The following is a 13,786-nucleotide window of genomic DNA, read 5'->3' as shown; positions in this document are numbered from 1 at the left end:
TTTTTCTAAGTTTCTTGGAATCTTTTCCTAGAACTGATCTGAAAACCCCAACTCTAAAACACACCAAAAAAAAAAAAAAAAAAAAAAAAAAAATCAAAACTTCTAAGCACAAACATGATGCTCAAAAGTTTGAGATTTTGGATCATTTCAGATTTCAGAATTTGGGGTCAAGGATGCACAACTGTGGTAAAGTCTATGCAAATACTTCAAAATCCATAAACTCCCCAAATCTGAAATGTATCTGGCTCTAAGCACTTTAGGTAAATGATTCCTATATTTTAAATAGTGCTAGTTAGGGTACAGAATGTGTTTCATTACATTTTCATACACACAACACCACACTTTGCTCATATTCTGCCCGCCATGGCCCTCCCTTGCATCACCATTTGCTTCCATATTTGGATTATAGGAAGCAAAATAAATAGAAAAACTTTAGCCAAAACTAAACAGATGTGGTGGGGCTGCGATGCTGGTGGGGTCACTGCACAGGAACAGCTGGCCAGTGCTTTCTACAATCCCATTCCAAAGGTACTGGCTCAGGAGAGTCATCTATCACCAAATGGAATGCAACTAACATGCTTCTCAATTTCAATAAGAAAATCTGAACCTGGGCACCACACCAGAGCTTTCGGGTGGACAGAGGGCCTGCTGTGTTGCACTTGTGGTATGGTGATTCTGCCTGGGTATGGAGCCTACCTCTTCTTTGGATTCACTGTTCTCTCGTTCCCGAGGCTCCTGCTTGACATGTGTGACCATGGCAAAGGCAGCTCGGTCATGGCTATCGGCCAGGTTGATGACGTTGGTGATGGATGGGAGCATGGCCCCCTGGCAGCTGGTACCAATGGCTGTGCCCTTCTCACACACAGCCAGGAGCAGCTGGAGAGGATCATGGGAAAGAAGTTCAGTTTAAAACAGACACCCAGCACTGCAGGGAGGGGTGTGTGTGTGTGTGTGTGTGTGTGTGTGTGTGTGTACCTGAGCAATACCTACTCATTGCAACAGTCTCATTGAACTCCTCAAACCCTTCCCTAAGCCCCTCAAACACTTCCCACAGCTTCAGGGGGACAGGCCAAGCTTCTCAGGGGCCAAATGAAAATCTGTGATGTGACAGTGCTTGCCTGCCTACGAGGGCCCCTCTGTTCTCAGACTTCTCCAAGGCTCTTCCACATGCAGTAGCTCCCACTCTCTCACCGAGGGGGACTCTGCTCAGACAGGGAAAGAAGGGAACTTTGCACACTGTGTGGCCATCAGCCCAGTTCCAAATCCCTGCTGCATAAGGCACTGAGGGAATAGTCATTCTATATAAATGGGAACCCTGGGGACCAGGTATCACTGAGGCCCAAGACTATACTTTACTTTCCTGCATTAGAGAGAATTTAAGACGGCCTACTGCAATTGTTTCGTTAATTCTGGCTAAGTAGGTAGGTATTCCTCAGTACTAGTAACTTGACAGAAGTTATGGAATCTTTAGGAGTTGAAATCTTCCTGGAGGAAGTATATCACTTGTTGTTCAGTTTTTGGGACAGGGTCTCAACTATGTAGCCCTGGCTGGCCTTGAATTCACGGAGACCCACTTGCCTTTGCCTCCAGAGTGCTGAGATTAAAGGTATATGCCACCAAGCCTGGAAAAACTTTTTTAATTACATTTTTATTTATCTATTTTGAAGTGTGTGTGTGTGTAAGGACAACTTATAGAAATTGGTTCTCCCTTCCCACCAGGAGGTCTCAAGACTGAACTCGGATTTTCAGCTTGGCAGTAGACACCTGTATTCATTGAGCCAACTCACAAGCCCTTATTCAACTTTTTGATGAAGAGTTTTAATCAGGGGAAAACAAAGAAACAAACACCTTTAGATGAATGTTGGGCCTGAAATCTTTTTGTTTGTCCCTGTACTAGGGATAAGAGCAAGTTTATGGTAGAGATTTCCAAATCATCTTGAGTTGTGAAAATATGAACTATGTTCTGTGCCCACCCTCAGAAAGCCCCCAGCCTGCCCTACCTCAATGCACTGCTTGATCCAGAAATGGTTCCCCATGGCTTCCCAATTCTGAGAACAGGTGACATACAGCAGGCGTTCATAGACACGGCGTTTCATAGAGTTGTCAAAAACCTCGAAAAACTTGGCCCTGATGAGTGGCTGGGCACAACGTAGCCCCGAGAGAAAAGCGGGCTCAAGCTTCGCCGTCAGCTCGCTGCCAGAAAGTGCCTCATCCCTATAATCAGAGAAGAAACAGGAGACATAAGAGCCTGGCGACCAGCTGGCTCATGAGAGGAACAAGATGGACACCAGTTTCCCAAACTAAGCTGCACTCTAATAATAGGCTTTCCACTCCCATAATGCTTAAGCAGCATTTCAGCAAAAGTCTTAGTCATGATTCAAGATAGGTCACCTAGTATCAAAGGGAGCATTAAATTGATATGAAGTGAAAGATCAGTCATGATGCTGCAGGGGAGAGGAAAGCACAGCTCAGATGTCACACGTGACCCGTGATCAAATGCTTCATTACCTGTAGACATAGTTGACAAGGTCTAGAAACTGGGCGTTGAGTTCTAGGTCTTCTGGGAAGCGTTTCTCCACGTAGCTCATCATTTTCACAAGCAAGACTGACTTCTCCCGGAGGGTGGGTGTCTACACAGAAGTGGTTTCCAAAAGAAATTGTCAATTCTTTCTACTTGAAAAGTACTTCTACCACCTGCTCAACACCTTTTCAAGTTCCTATGATTTTATCAATGAAATTATTAATCATTACAATAAATCCAGCTCATTTGAAAACAGAAGGAAAAAAAAAAAAACCCACAAAGATGACTGATCATCTTTGGGTGTCAAAAGTTAAGACATGCCAACAGAGCCTTCAAGGGGACTCTGACTTTCTTTGGAGAGAGCAAGACTAAAGGATGACAACTCAGAAGTTCCAAGCATCTCTCTAGCCTACATGGCAGCCCCCTGTGGGCAGCAGTATTTTCTGGTTTACTGCCACCACCATTAGCGGGTACACAAGTAAGACTCACGTAGCATTTTCAGACACACAAAAACCACAGTTAAGATGCGTACTGGCTACTCTAACACTTGTTTGGTGCATGGTGTGAATGCCTTCTAATCAAGCGAAGCTACAGAAGGTCGAATCTAGAAAACATTTTGCTTCTACAAGTTTCAGAAGGAAGAACAAGAGAGTGCTGCCTGAATTCCCTTGCATGCCAAAGCTGGTCAAGTGGGAGAGCAGTGCCCTCCTGCCAGCTTACCTGATTGGCTGCCATTGGGGAGTTATTCTTCACCCATTCCTCCACAATCTTCACCACAGCCCGCAAAATCTTGGCATCTGGGGACTTCTCGATGAGGGAGGTCAGGATGGCCTGGATGAAGTTCTTGCGCATCTCCATACTCATAACGGCCAGTCGTGTCTTCACCAACTCCAGGCTCAGCATCACCAGCTCACTTGTTCCAGCTATGTAGACACACATCCCATCAATCCCTACAGTTATACTTAAAAGGGCTACCACCCTGCAGTACTGCCATGTGTCCACCATGAATCTTTACCCCAGGAACTAGAACTCGGGGATTTGAAGTGATATCACCTTCTATATAGTTTCTCCTTCCAAAGTGGCCACCAGCAGTCCTGGGCATGAAGAATGGGAGTGATGGACCCAATGGGACCTGTGAGGGCCACCCCAGCCTTTCCACATCCCATCTTGAAGCCACTAACTTTCACTAGGCATTTGGGTCCTGAGGGGTATCAAGCAGCTGTGCTTGCTCATCACCCTACCAAATGTCCAGTCCCACCTATCATCTAGAGGGCAGGAGTCATGATTTGGGTCTGGAGCCTGTGATTTAACTCAGAATCAGCAGCTCTGATTAAGTAGTCTGACAGCATTCTGATAACTCATTCAGCAGAAGTGGAGAAGGTTTCACACCAGAGTCTACCCACTTTCAATTATTTTGCATTCTAATTCTCACTAATAATAAAATAGGTTTTGAATTTAGCATTTATTTTAAATTACATTTTAATTTAGTTTGAATTTTAAACCTCTGTTTCAGGAGTTGCAATCAATTTCCTGTCAATAACAGGGCTTCGCATTAACCTATGTTAACTAACATCAGAGTTCAACCAAACACCCTGCCCTGCTCAGGTGTTTGAGAGTTCACGGAGAACATGGGGCCCCGGCTGTCACCTGCGGTTGCTTCTGTACTCCCCGACGCTGCCTGTGGATTTAAATGTTCTCGAACCATCTTCTGCAGGGAGCGCATGAAGACCGAGATCAGCCTATCAATGTAGCTTGGGTTGTTGCTGCAGGCCGACTTGAGGATCATGAGTGTCCCTGCAGACCAGGAATGGCAGATGCTTTATAGAAAAATAACCGGGCGTGGTGGTGCACACCTTTAGTCCTGGCACTTGGGAGGAAGAGGCAGGCGGATCTCTGTGAGTTCAAGGCCAGCCTGGTCTAGATAGTAAGTTCCAGGCCAGCTAGGGCTATGGGGAAACCCTGTCTCAAAGACACATACACACACACACACACACGCACGCACGTACGCACGCACGCACGCACGCACGCACGCACGCACGCACACACACACACACCACATACCACCACCCCAAAAAAGAGAAGAAAAATAACAGGGCTGCCTTATGAGCAATAAGATTCCAGTTCAGATGTCAAGAGCAAGACCTAGTGGTACATGACTATAATCCTTGGGCAGGAGACAGGAGGATCCTGGGGATCACTGGCCAGACAGCCTAGTCTGCTTGGAGAGCTCCAGGTTCAGTGAGAAAATCTTCCCCAATAATAAAGTAAAGCAATCCCAAGGAACGACATATATTGCTAACCCCTGGCCTCCATACATGTACACACACACACACACACACACACACAAAAACACACACACACACACACACACACACACACACACACACAAAGAACAACAAAATTAAGCAATATATTCTCCCTTTAATAAGATAAGCTCTGAGGGCAGAACTGGCTTTGGTAGACTAAGGCTGAGATCCCAGGAGACAGCCTGAAAGGGTAGGTTCCGACCTCCATTGGTGCTGTAGCTATTGATCTCAGCAGACCGCCAGAGAGTGCCCAGTTCTAGTCTTCCTATGGCACAGGGACTGATAACCCTCATCAGTTTAGGAGAACAACTGAGAGTCCCAAAATCGTGCCCCCCCCCATTAGGGTACTCCCCAAATTTTGTTCTGAGTTCCTGCTAATAGAGGTCCAAACCTTAGAAGAAGCCTGAGTGTACCTGACTGGAACCTAACTTGCGCTTCTGTGGGTGCTCCTGAGTAGTTCATCTGAAGCCATCAGTTACCTCCAAAATTAAACCTGAGAGAATCCAAAACCTGTACCAACCAGATCTACATAACCAGTAAGGAAAGGACCAAGGCACCCCGATAATACAAACAGAAGCATACTTCAACTTAATTCTCATATTAGAATCATAAACTGAAAGAATAATAAAATGGAAAGCCAAAGCACTATGTCCCACCAAAATCCACCAGTCCTGTAGAAGAGTTCTACAAGGAGAACCCCCTAGAGATAACCCAGGACACAGAATTTAAAAGAACAATCATAAACATGATGAAGGAATTCAATGAATTTAAAGAACACACGAACAAACAAATGAAAGAACTAAAAAAAGATAAGGATAAACTTCTGAATGAAATCACAAAAGAGAAACATTGAAGAAAACTCAGGCAGAAATGAAGAAGGAAGTGCAAAACTCAATCAGCCAACTTGAAACAACAGGGGAAACCTCACTGCTAGAATGAATGAAAGGAAAACAATATCAACACTGGAGGAAAAAGGTGAATAATTGGACCACTCAAGCAAAGAATATGGAAAATTTTAAAAAACACAGGAATGGAATATGCAAGCGATGTGGGACACCAAGAAAAGACCAAATCTACAGATCATAGGAATAGAGGAAGGAGAAGAATTTCAGGTTAATGGTATTGACCAGATCTTAAAAAGGACTATAGAAGAGAATTTCCCAAAATTAAGGAAAGACATCCCCATACAAATAGAGGAAGCACATAGAACACCAAATAGAGAGGATCAGAAAAGAAACTCCCCATGACATATCACAGTATAAACACTAAACGCACAGAACAAAGAGAGAACACTGAAAGCAGTAAAAGAAGAACAAGTCACATACAAAGGAAAGCCCATCAGAATTACAGCTGACTTATCAATGCAAACTATGAAAGCCAGAAGAGCCTGGACCAAGGTATGTCCAGTTCTACATGACAATAGATGCCAGCCCAGAATACTTCTCAGCAAAAATGTCTATAATACTTGAAGGGGAAAGAAAAATCTTCCATGACACCAATAGCCTGAAAGAATACATGTCCACAAAACCAGCCCTTCAAAGAATACTTGAAGCAATACAGGGAGCAGAGAGAGAAACAACTATGCCCCAGGGGCAATGAAAGAAAATAAATAAAGGTATAACTGAGGAAACACAAAATTAGACAGAGAACACAAAGGCAATCAAAATGATGGCAACCAATACACATCTTTCAATAATAACCTTGATCAGACTGAACTCCCCAGTCAAAAGACACAGACTATATGAATGGATTAAGAAACAAAACCCATCTTTTTGTTGTCTGCAAGAAACTCGTCTCACTTTCAAGGACAGACACTATCTCAAAGTGAAAGGATGGAACAAAATATACCAGGCAAATGGCACTAAGAAAAAAGCAGGTGTAGCAATTCTAATATCTGACAAAATAGACTTTAAACTAAAACTTATTAGAAGGGGCAAAGAGGGCCACTTCATTTTGATCAAAGGAACAATGAATCAAGAAGGTATTACAATCATGAACATATATTCACCAAACTCTGGTGCACCCAAATTCATAAAAACAATACTACAGGACTTTAAGACACAGATTAACCAACTCAGTAACAGTAGGGGACTTCAATACTCCAATGTCTCCATCAGATAGGCCAACTGCACAAAGAATAAACAGAGAGACGTCCGAATTAAATGATACCATACATCAAATGGACCTAACAGACATCTTTCAAATATTCCACCCAAGCAACAAAGAATACACTTTCTACTCAGCACCCCATGGAACTTTTTCAAAAACTGACCACATACAGGCCCACAAGACAAACCTCAACAAATACAAAAAAAAATTGAAATAATTCCATGCATTCTATCAGACTACAATGCAATAAAGCTCAAAATCAACACTGGACAAAGCCCTAGTCACTACAGGAACTCATGGTAATTAAACAACACACTCCTAAACAATGAGTGGGTCAAAGAAGAAATTAAGAAAGAAACAAAAGAATTCCTGGAATTCAACAAAAAGGACAACACAACCTCTGGGACACTTTAAAAGCAGTCCTAAGACAGAAGTTTATACCTCTAAGTGCCTACGTTACAGACTTTTCTGACCTCCAGGTACATTGCACAACATGGTTGCACTTACTTAAATGCAGGCAATACACGCATACACACAAAATGAAAAAAATTAAACTTTTTCAAAAAGTGAAAAAAAAAAAAAAAAAGAAACAGTGCAAATAAATAACCTGACACAACTCAAGATGCTGGAAAGGCAAGAACAGATGAAACCCAAACCCAGCAGAAGAGAAGAAATATCAAAAGTCAGGGCAGAAATTAATGAAATAGAAACAAAGAAAAAATACAAAGAATCAATGAATCTAAGAGCTGGTTCTTTGAAAAGCTAAACAAGATAGACAGGCCCTTAGCCCAGTTAACCAAAAGAAAGAAAGAGCAAATCCAAATCAACAAAATCAGAGGTGAAAGGGAAAACTTCACAACAAGACACCCAAAAGATCCAGATCATTATAAGGGAATATTTTTAAAAACCTATATGCTACTGAATTTGAATACCTAAAAGAAATGGATGGATATCTAAAATCATGGGCACCACCAAAGTTAAACCAAGAAGAGATTAACAGTTTAAACAGACTCATAACATATAAGGAAAACAAAACAGTAATATGAAGCCTCCCAACTAAAAAAAGCCCAGGCCCAGATGGATTTACAGCAGAATTCTACCAGACATTTAAATACCTCTAACCAATACTACTTAATTTATTCAAAAAGATAGAAACAGAGGGAGAATTCCCAAATTCCTTCTATGAAGCCAGCATCACTCTAATATCCAAACCAAGACACAAGCAAAAAAGAAAACTATTGATCCCTATCTTTAATGAACATAGATGCAAAAGTTCTCAACAAAATACTTGCAAACCGCATACAGGTGTATATCAAAAAGATCATTCATCATGATCAAGTAGGCTTTATCCCAGAGATGCATGGACTTCGTTCAATATATGAATGTCAATAAATGTCATTAATCATATAAGTGGACTCAAAGACAAAAACCACATCGTCATCTCAATAGATGCAGAAAAGGCTACTGACAAAATTCAGCATGCATTTATGTTCAAAGTCCTAGAGGGGATTGGACTGGAGGGAACATACCTCAACATAATTAAAGCTAAATATATCAAACCCACAGCCAACATCATTCTAAATGGAGAAAACTGGAAGCTTTCCCATTGAAATTAGGAACTTCCCATTGAAATCAGGAACCAGACAAGGCTGTCCACTATCTCTACTCCTTTTCAATATAGTTCTTGAAACTCTTGCTAGAGGAATAAAACAAGAGAAGGAAATTAAAGGGGTACTAATTGAAAAGAAGAGGACAAATTATTACTATTTGCAGACAATATGATATTATACATGAGATTCCAAAAATTCCACCAGAAAACTGCTAGAAATATTCAATACTTTCATCAAAGGGGTAGGTTACAAAATCAACTTACAAAAATCAGTAGCCTTTCTATATATATCAGAGTACATAGAAACCCTCCCAATCACAATAGTCTAAAAAAAAAAAAAAAAATCTAGGAATAAATCTGACTAAAAACACCAAAGACATCTACAATGAAAATTTTAAATCATTAAAGAAAGAGACTGAGGAAGATGCCAGGAGATGGAAGGACCTCCCATACTCCTGCATTGGAAGAATTAATAGTGTGACAATGACCATCCTACCAAAAGCAATATACATATTCAATGTAATCCCAATCAAAATCCCCATAACATGCTTCACAGAATTAGAAAATAAAGTGCCTTAAATTTGTATGGAAGCACAAAAGACCTCAGAGAGCCAAAGCAACCCTGAGCAAAAAGAGCAACGCTGGGGGGGATTACTATACCAGATCTCAAAGTATACTACAGCGCTACAGTCATAAACACAGCATGGTACTGGCACAAAAAAAGACACATAGATCAATGAAACATCATTGAAGGCCCAAAACCGAGGACAACCAATTTCAGCCACCTGGTATTTGACAAAGGTGCCAAGAACACAACGGAGGAAAGACAGCATCTTCAACAAATGGTGCTGGCAAAACTGGATCTCCACCTATAGAAGAGTGAAACTAGATCCTTATCTTTCGCCTTGCACAGAAGTCAACTACAAATGGATCAAAGACTTCAATGTGAAACTGGAAACCCTGAAACTATTAAAAGAAAATATTGGCAGTAATTTAGAAGATATAGGTGTAGGAAAGGATTTTCTAAATCAGACAGAAATTGCTCAGGAATTAAGATTAGCAATCAACAAGTGGGACCTTGTTAAACTAAAAATCTTCTGTACAGCAAAAGAAATTAAAAACTTTCTGTAAGGTAAAAGCAAAAAAAAAGTGAAGAGAAAACCCACAGAATGGGGAAAAAAATCTTCAGTGACACATCTGACAGAGGTTTAACACCCAGAATATATAAAGAACTCAAAAAACAAAAGAATCAAGAAACAAAATGACCCAACTAAAATGTGGGTTAAAGATCTAAACAGAGTTCTCAAAGGAAGAAATAAAGATGGCTAAGAAACATCTCAAAAACTGTTCAACATCATTAGTAATTAGGGAAATGCAAATTAAAACCACCCTAAGGTATCACCTTACCCAAATCAGACTGGCTAGGATCAAGAGAACAAATGATACTAATCTAGTCAGAGGGACTTAAAGGACAGATTTTGCCCCTTGCCCTCCAAGGCTGACTAAGTTCCAGGGGACTATGGAACACCTCTCAAAATCTCCTGTAACTGTGGTGAGTTACCCATATTCTTGTTGGGGGAGGCCATAGGGACTCCATGAGATGGATGTGAACCAGTGTCCAGTCTACAAAGAGGAGGGTCAACTCAGAGGAAACATCTCATTCATGCTTCCAAGTGAAGCCAGGCTTGGTCAAGGAGGACCTTTGACTTATCTTCACATACATGGAACTGGTAAAAGAAAGAAGCCAGGGGTTCCTCCTAAGCCCATGTCACCCCTGAGGAACAAATCCTCAAACGACCTTAAGTGAAAAATAAATTGACTTATTTGGGCCAACTGTATGGTCTTAAACACCCAAAAGGAAAGTATAACCAAAGAGAAAGTCATCAGTATATTTCTTTAAGAGTTCAAGGGATTACACATGCCAGACATTAGGTTTAAGTCCATATAAAAAAAGTTAGTCAGGCAACTCTCTCCGACCCACAGGCCTCTCTCTCCAGGCTAAGTCCATCGCACCCTCTGCTTCTTGACTCTTCCAGCCTAATGCACCCTCCCATCTCCCCCGACCGTCCCTCCTCCTAGCCTGGGTCCTGTCCTATTCCTTGTCTTGGTGCCCCAGACATCTGGGGAACCACCACTGCTTCCTGATACTTTGCATCCAGACCAACTCAGTGCCTTCTTGAGTCCCAGGAGTACTGCTTTTGGGCCTGCCCGGCCCTCACCTCCCTCTGCTTCCCTTGGCCTGCACGAGCCGCAGGCCTCACTCTCTGAGGTAAGTCCATCATACTCTCAGTGCCTTGACTCCCCCAGCCTCATTCACCCTCCCATCTCCCCTGCCGGTCTCTCCTCCTAGCCTGGGTCCTGTCCCATTCCTTGTCTTGGCACCCCAGACACCTGGGGAACCACCACAGCTTCCTGATCCTTTGCATCCAAACCTACTCAGTGCCTTTATTGGTCCCCAGGAGCACTCTGGGCGTGGACCTGACCTCACCTCCCTCTACTTCCCTGGGCCAGCATCACCCGCCAGCCTATCTCCTGTATGCCAGGGCTGACATTTCCTCTTCCTGATCCTTTGCATCCAGACCAACCCGGCTCCTCAGTGCAGTTCCCAGAAGCCCTTGAGGCTGCTTCCTGCCCCCATCTTCCTTTGCATCTCTGGGTGGCATGGCCACCAGATGCCCTAGACCAGCATCTTATCTGGGCTTTGCTCCTAGGCCAGCCCAACCCCCAAATTCCTGAGGCCAAAATCTTTCCTGGAGGGTTCTAGACCTTAGGAGAAAGCCTGAGAGCATCTGATCCTCATCTGACTTGAGCCTCTGACATGAGCCTCCTGAAGACAAAAGCAATCTGGCCACTCCAATATAAAATCAAAAGAGAGAACCAGAAGCTTGGAGGAACCAGCTTGTCATGCCCAAAAAGTAAACCACAAAGACACATAAAGTTCAAAAAAAGAAGCAGACCTAAACTTGAAGGCTTGAGTCTCACACAAGAATCAGAAACTACAAAAGAAAGTCACATGTGAAAATCATGGAGAAAAAATAATAACATGAAAAAACAAAATAACATATCCCTACCAAATAAAGTTTTTTTCCAAAATTAAAGAAAGACATGCCCATACAAATACAAGAAGCATACAGAACACCAAACAGACAGGACCAGAACAGAAACTCTCCACGTCATATCATAGTAAAAACAATAAACTTACAAAACAAAGACACAATACTGAAAGCTGCAAAAGAGGAACAACAAGTCACATATAAAGGAAAACCCATTAGGATTACAGCTGACTTTTCAATGCAAACTATGAAAGCCAGAAGAGCCTGGACCAAAGTATTCCCAGTTCTAAAAGACCACAGATGCCAACCCAGATTGCTATACACTGCCAAAATGTCTATTATAGTCAAAGGGGAAAGAAAAATCTTCCATGACATAAATAGGCTGAAGGAATTCATGTCCACAAAACGAGACCTTCAGAGAGTTCTGGAAGCAATACAAAGAGCTCAAGAAAGGAATGACTATACTCAAGGGGTGGCGGAAAGAAATTCAAGAAGGTATAACTGTGGAAAATTACAGCTATATCAAGAATGTAAACAGAAATAAAAATGACAGAATTCAATACTCATCTTTCATTAATAACTTTAAATATTAATGGACTGAATTCCCCAGTCAAAACACACAGATTAGGTGAATGGATTAAGAAACAAACCCATCTTTTTGTTGTCTTCAAGAAACTCATCTCACTTTCAAGGACAAATACTATCTTAAAGTGAAAGGATGGAAAAAAAAAACATACCAAGCAAATGGTAATAAGAAAAAAGCAGCATAGCAAATCTAATATCTGACAAAACAGACTTTAAACTAAAAGTAATGAGAAGACACAAAGAGGGCTACTTCATGCTGATCAAAGGAGCAATGAATCAAGAAGATATTACAATCATGAACATATATTCACCAAACTCTGCTGTACCCAACTTCATAAAAACAATACTACATGACTTTAAGACCCAGATTAACCCCAACTCATTAATAGTAGGGGACTTCAATACCCCACTGTCTCCATTAGATAGGTCAACAGGGGAATTAAACAATATCATACATCAAATAGACTTAACAGACATCTACCGAGTATTCCACCCAAGCACCAAAGGACATACTTTCTACTCAGCACCCCATGGAACCTTCTCCAAAATCGACCGTATACCAGGGCACAAAACAAACCTCAAAAAAACAACAACGACAACAACAACAAAAAAAGATCGAAATAATTTCAAGCATTCTATCAGACCACAATGCAATAAAGCTTACAACTAACCGGAAGAAGCCCTAATCACCACATGAACACGTGGAGATTAAACAACACACTCCTGAATGATGAATGGGTCAAAAGAGAAATTAAGAAAAAAATAAAATTATTACTGGAATTAAAAGAAAAGGACAATACAACATGACAAAATCTCTGGGACACACTGAAAGCTGTCCTTAGAGGGAAGTTTATAGCTCTAAGTCCCTACATCAAAAAATCAGAAAGAACACAATAAATGACTTAACACTCCAACTCAACACATTTGAAAAGCAACAGCAAACGAAACCCAAACCCAGAAGGCAATAAGAAATAACAAAAATCAGGGCAGAAATTAATGAAATTGAAACAAAGAATACAAAGAATCAACCAATCCAAGAGCTGGTTCTTTGAAAAGATAAACAAGATTGACAGACCACTAGCCCAGTTAACCAAAAGAAAGAGCACCTCCAAATCAACAAAATCAGAGATGAAAGGGAAAATATCACAACAGACACCAGAAAGATACAGAACATTATAAGGGAATACTGTAAAAACTTATATGCTACTAAATTAGAAAACCTGAAAGAAATGGACAGATATCTAAAGGCATGGGAACCACCAAAACTAAACCAAGAAGACATTAACAGATTAAACAGACCTGTAACACAAAAATAAATGGAAACAGTAATACAAAACCTCCTGACTAAAAAAAGCCCAGGACCAGATGGATTTACAGTAGAATTCTATCAGATGTTTAAAGACGATCTAGATCCAATACTACTTAATCTATTCAAAAAGATAGAAATGAAGGGAGAACTTCCAAATACCTTCTATGAAGCCAGCATCACTCTAATACCAAAGCCAGGTAAAGATACAACCAAAAAAGAAAACTATAGACCCATATCCTTAATGAACATAGATAATTGCAGACCGCATACAGACACACATCAAAAAAATCCATC

At 41.3% G+C, this 13,786-nt stretch overlaps 1 protein-coding gene across 8 annotated transcripts in view; it reads right to left on the bottom strand.

Annotated features, from left to right (window-relative positions):
• The window catches only part of Trrap (transformation/transcription domain associated protein), a 123,430-nt gene that overhangs the window by 33,279 nt on the left and 76,365 nt on the right, over positions 1-13,786 (bottom strand). For all 8 annotated transcript variants that reach the window (XM_029559093.1, XM_029559096.1, XM_029559097.1 and 5 more), the window contains 5 exons: positions 4,169-4,315; positions 3,242-3,444; positions 2,509-2,630; positions 2,001-2,214; positions 697-876 (listed from right to left, as the gene is read on the bottom strand). In XM_029559093.1, coding sequence (XP_029414953.1) covers positions 697-876; positions 2,001-2,214; positions 2,509-2,630; positions 3,242-3,444; positions 4,169-4,315 — 866 coding nt within the window. The remainder of the gene's footprint in view (positions 1-696; positions 877-2,000; positions 2,215-2,508; positions 2,631-3,241; positions 3,445-4,168; positions 4,316-13,786) is intronic.

The sequence above is a fragment of the Nannospalax galili genome, unplaced genomic scaffold (genome assembly GCF_000622305.1).
Source record: "Nannospalax galili isolate Female #2095 unplaced genomic scaffold, S.galili_v1.0 scaffold809, whole genome shotgun sequence".
NCBI classification, from domain to species: domain Eukaryota; kingdom Metazoa; phylum Chordata; class Mammalia; order Rodentia; family Spalacidae; genus Nannospalax; species Nannospalax galili.
This window is presented reverse-complemented; position numbering and strand designations above follow the sequence as displayed.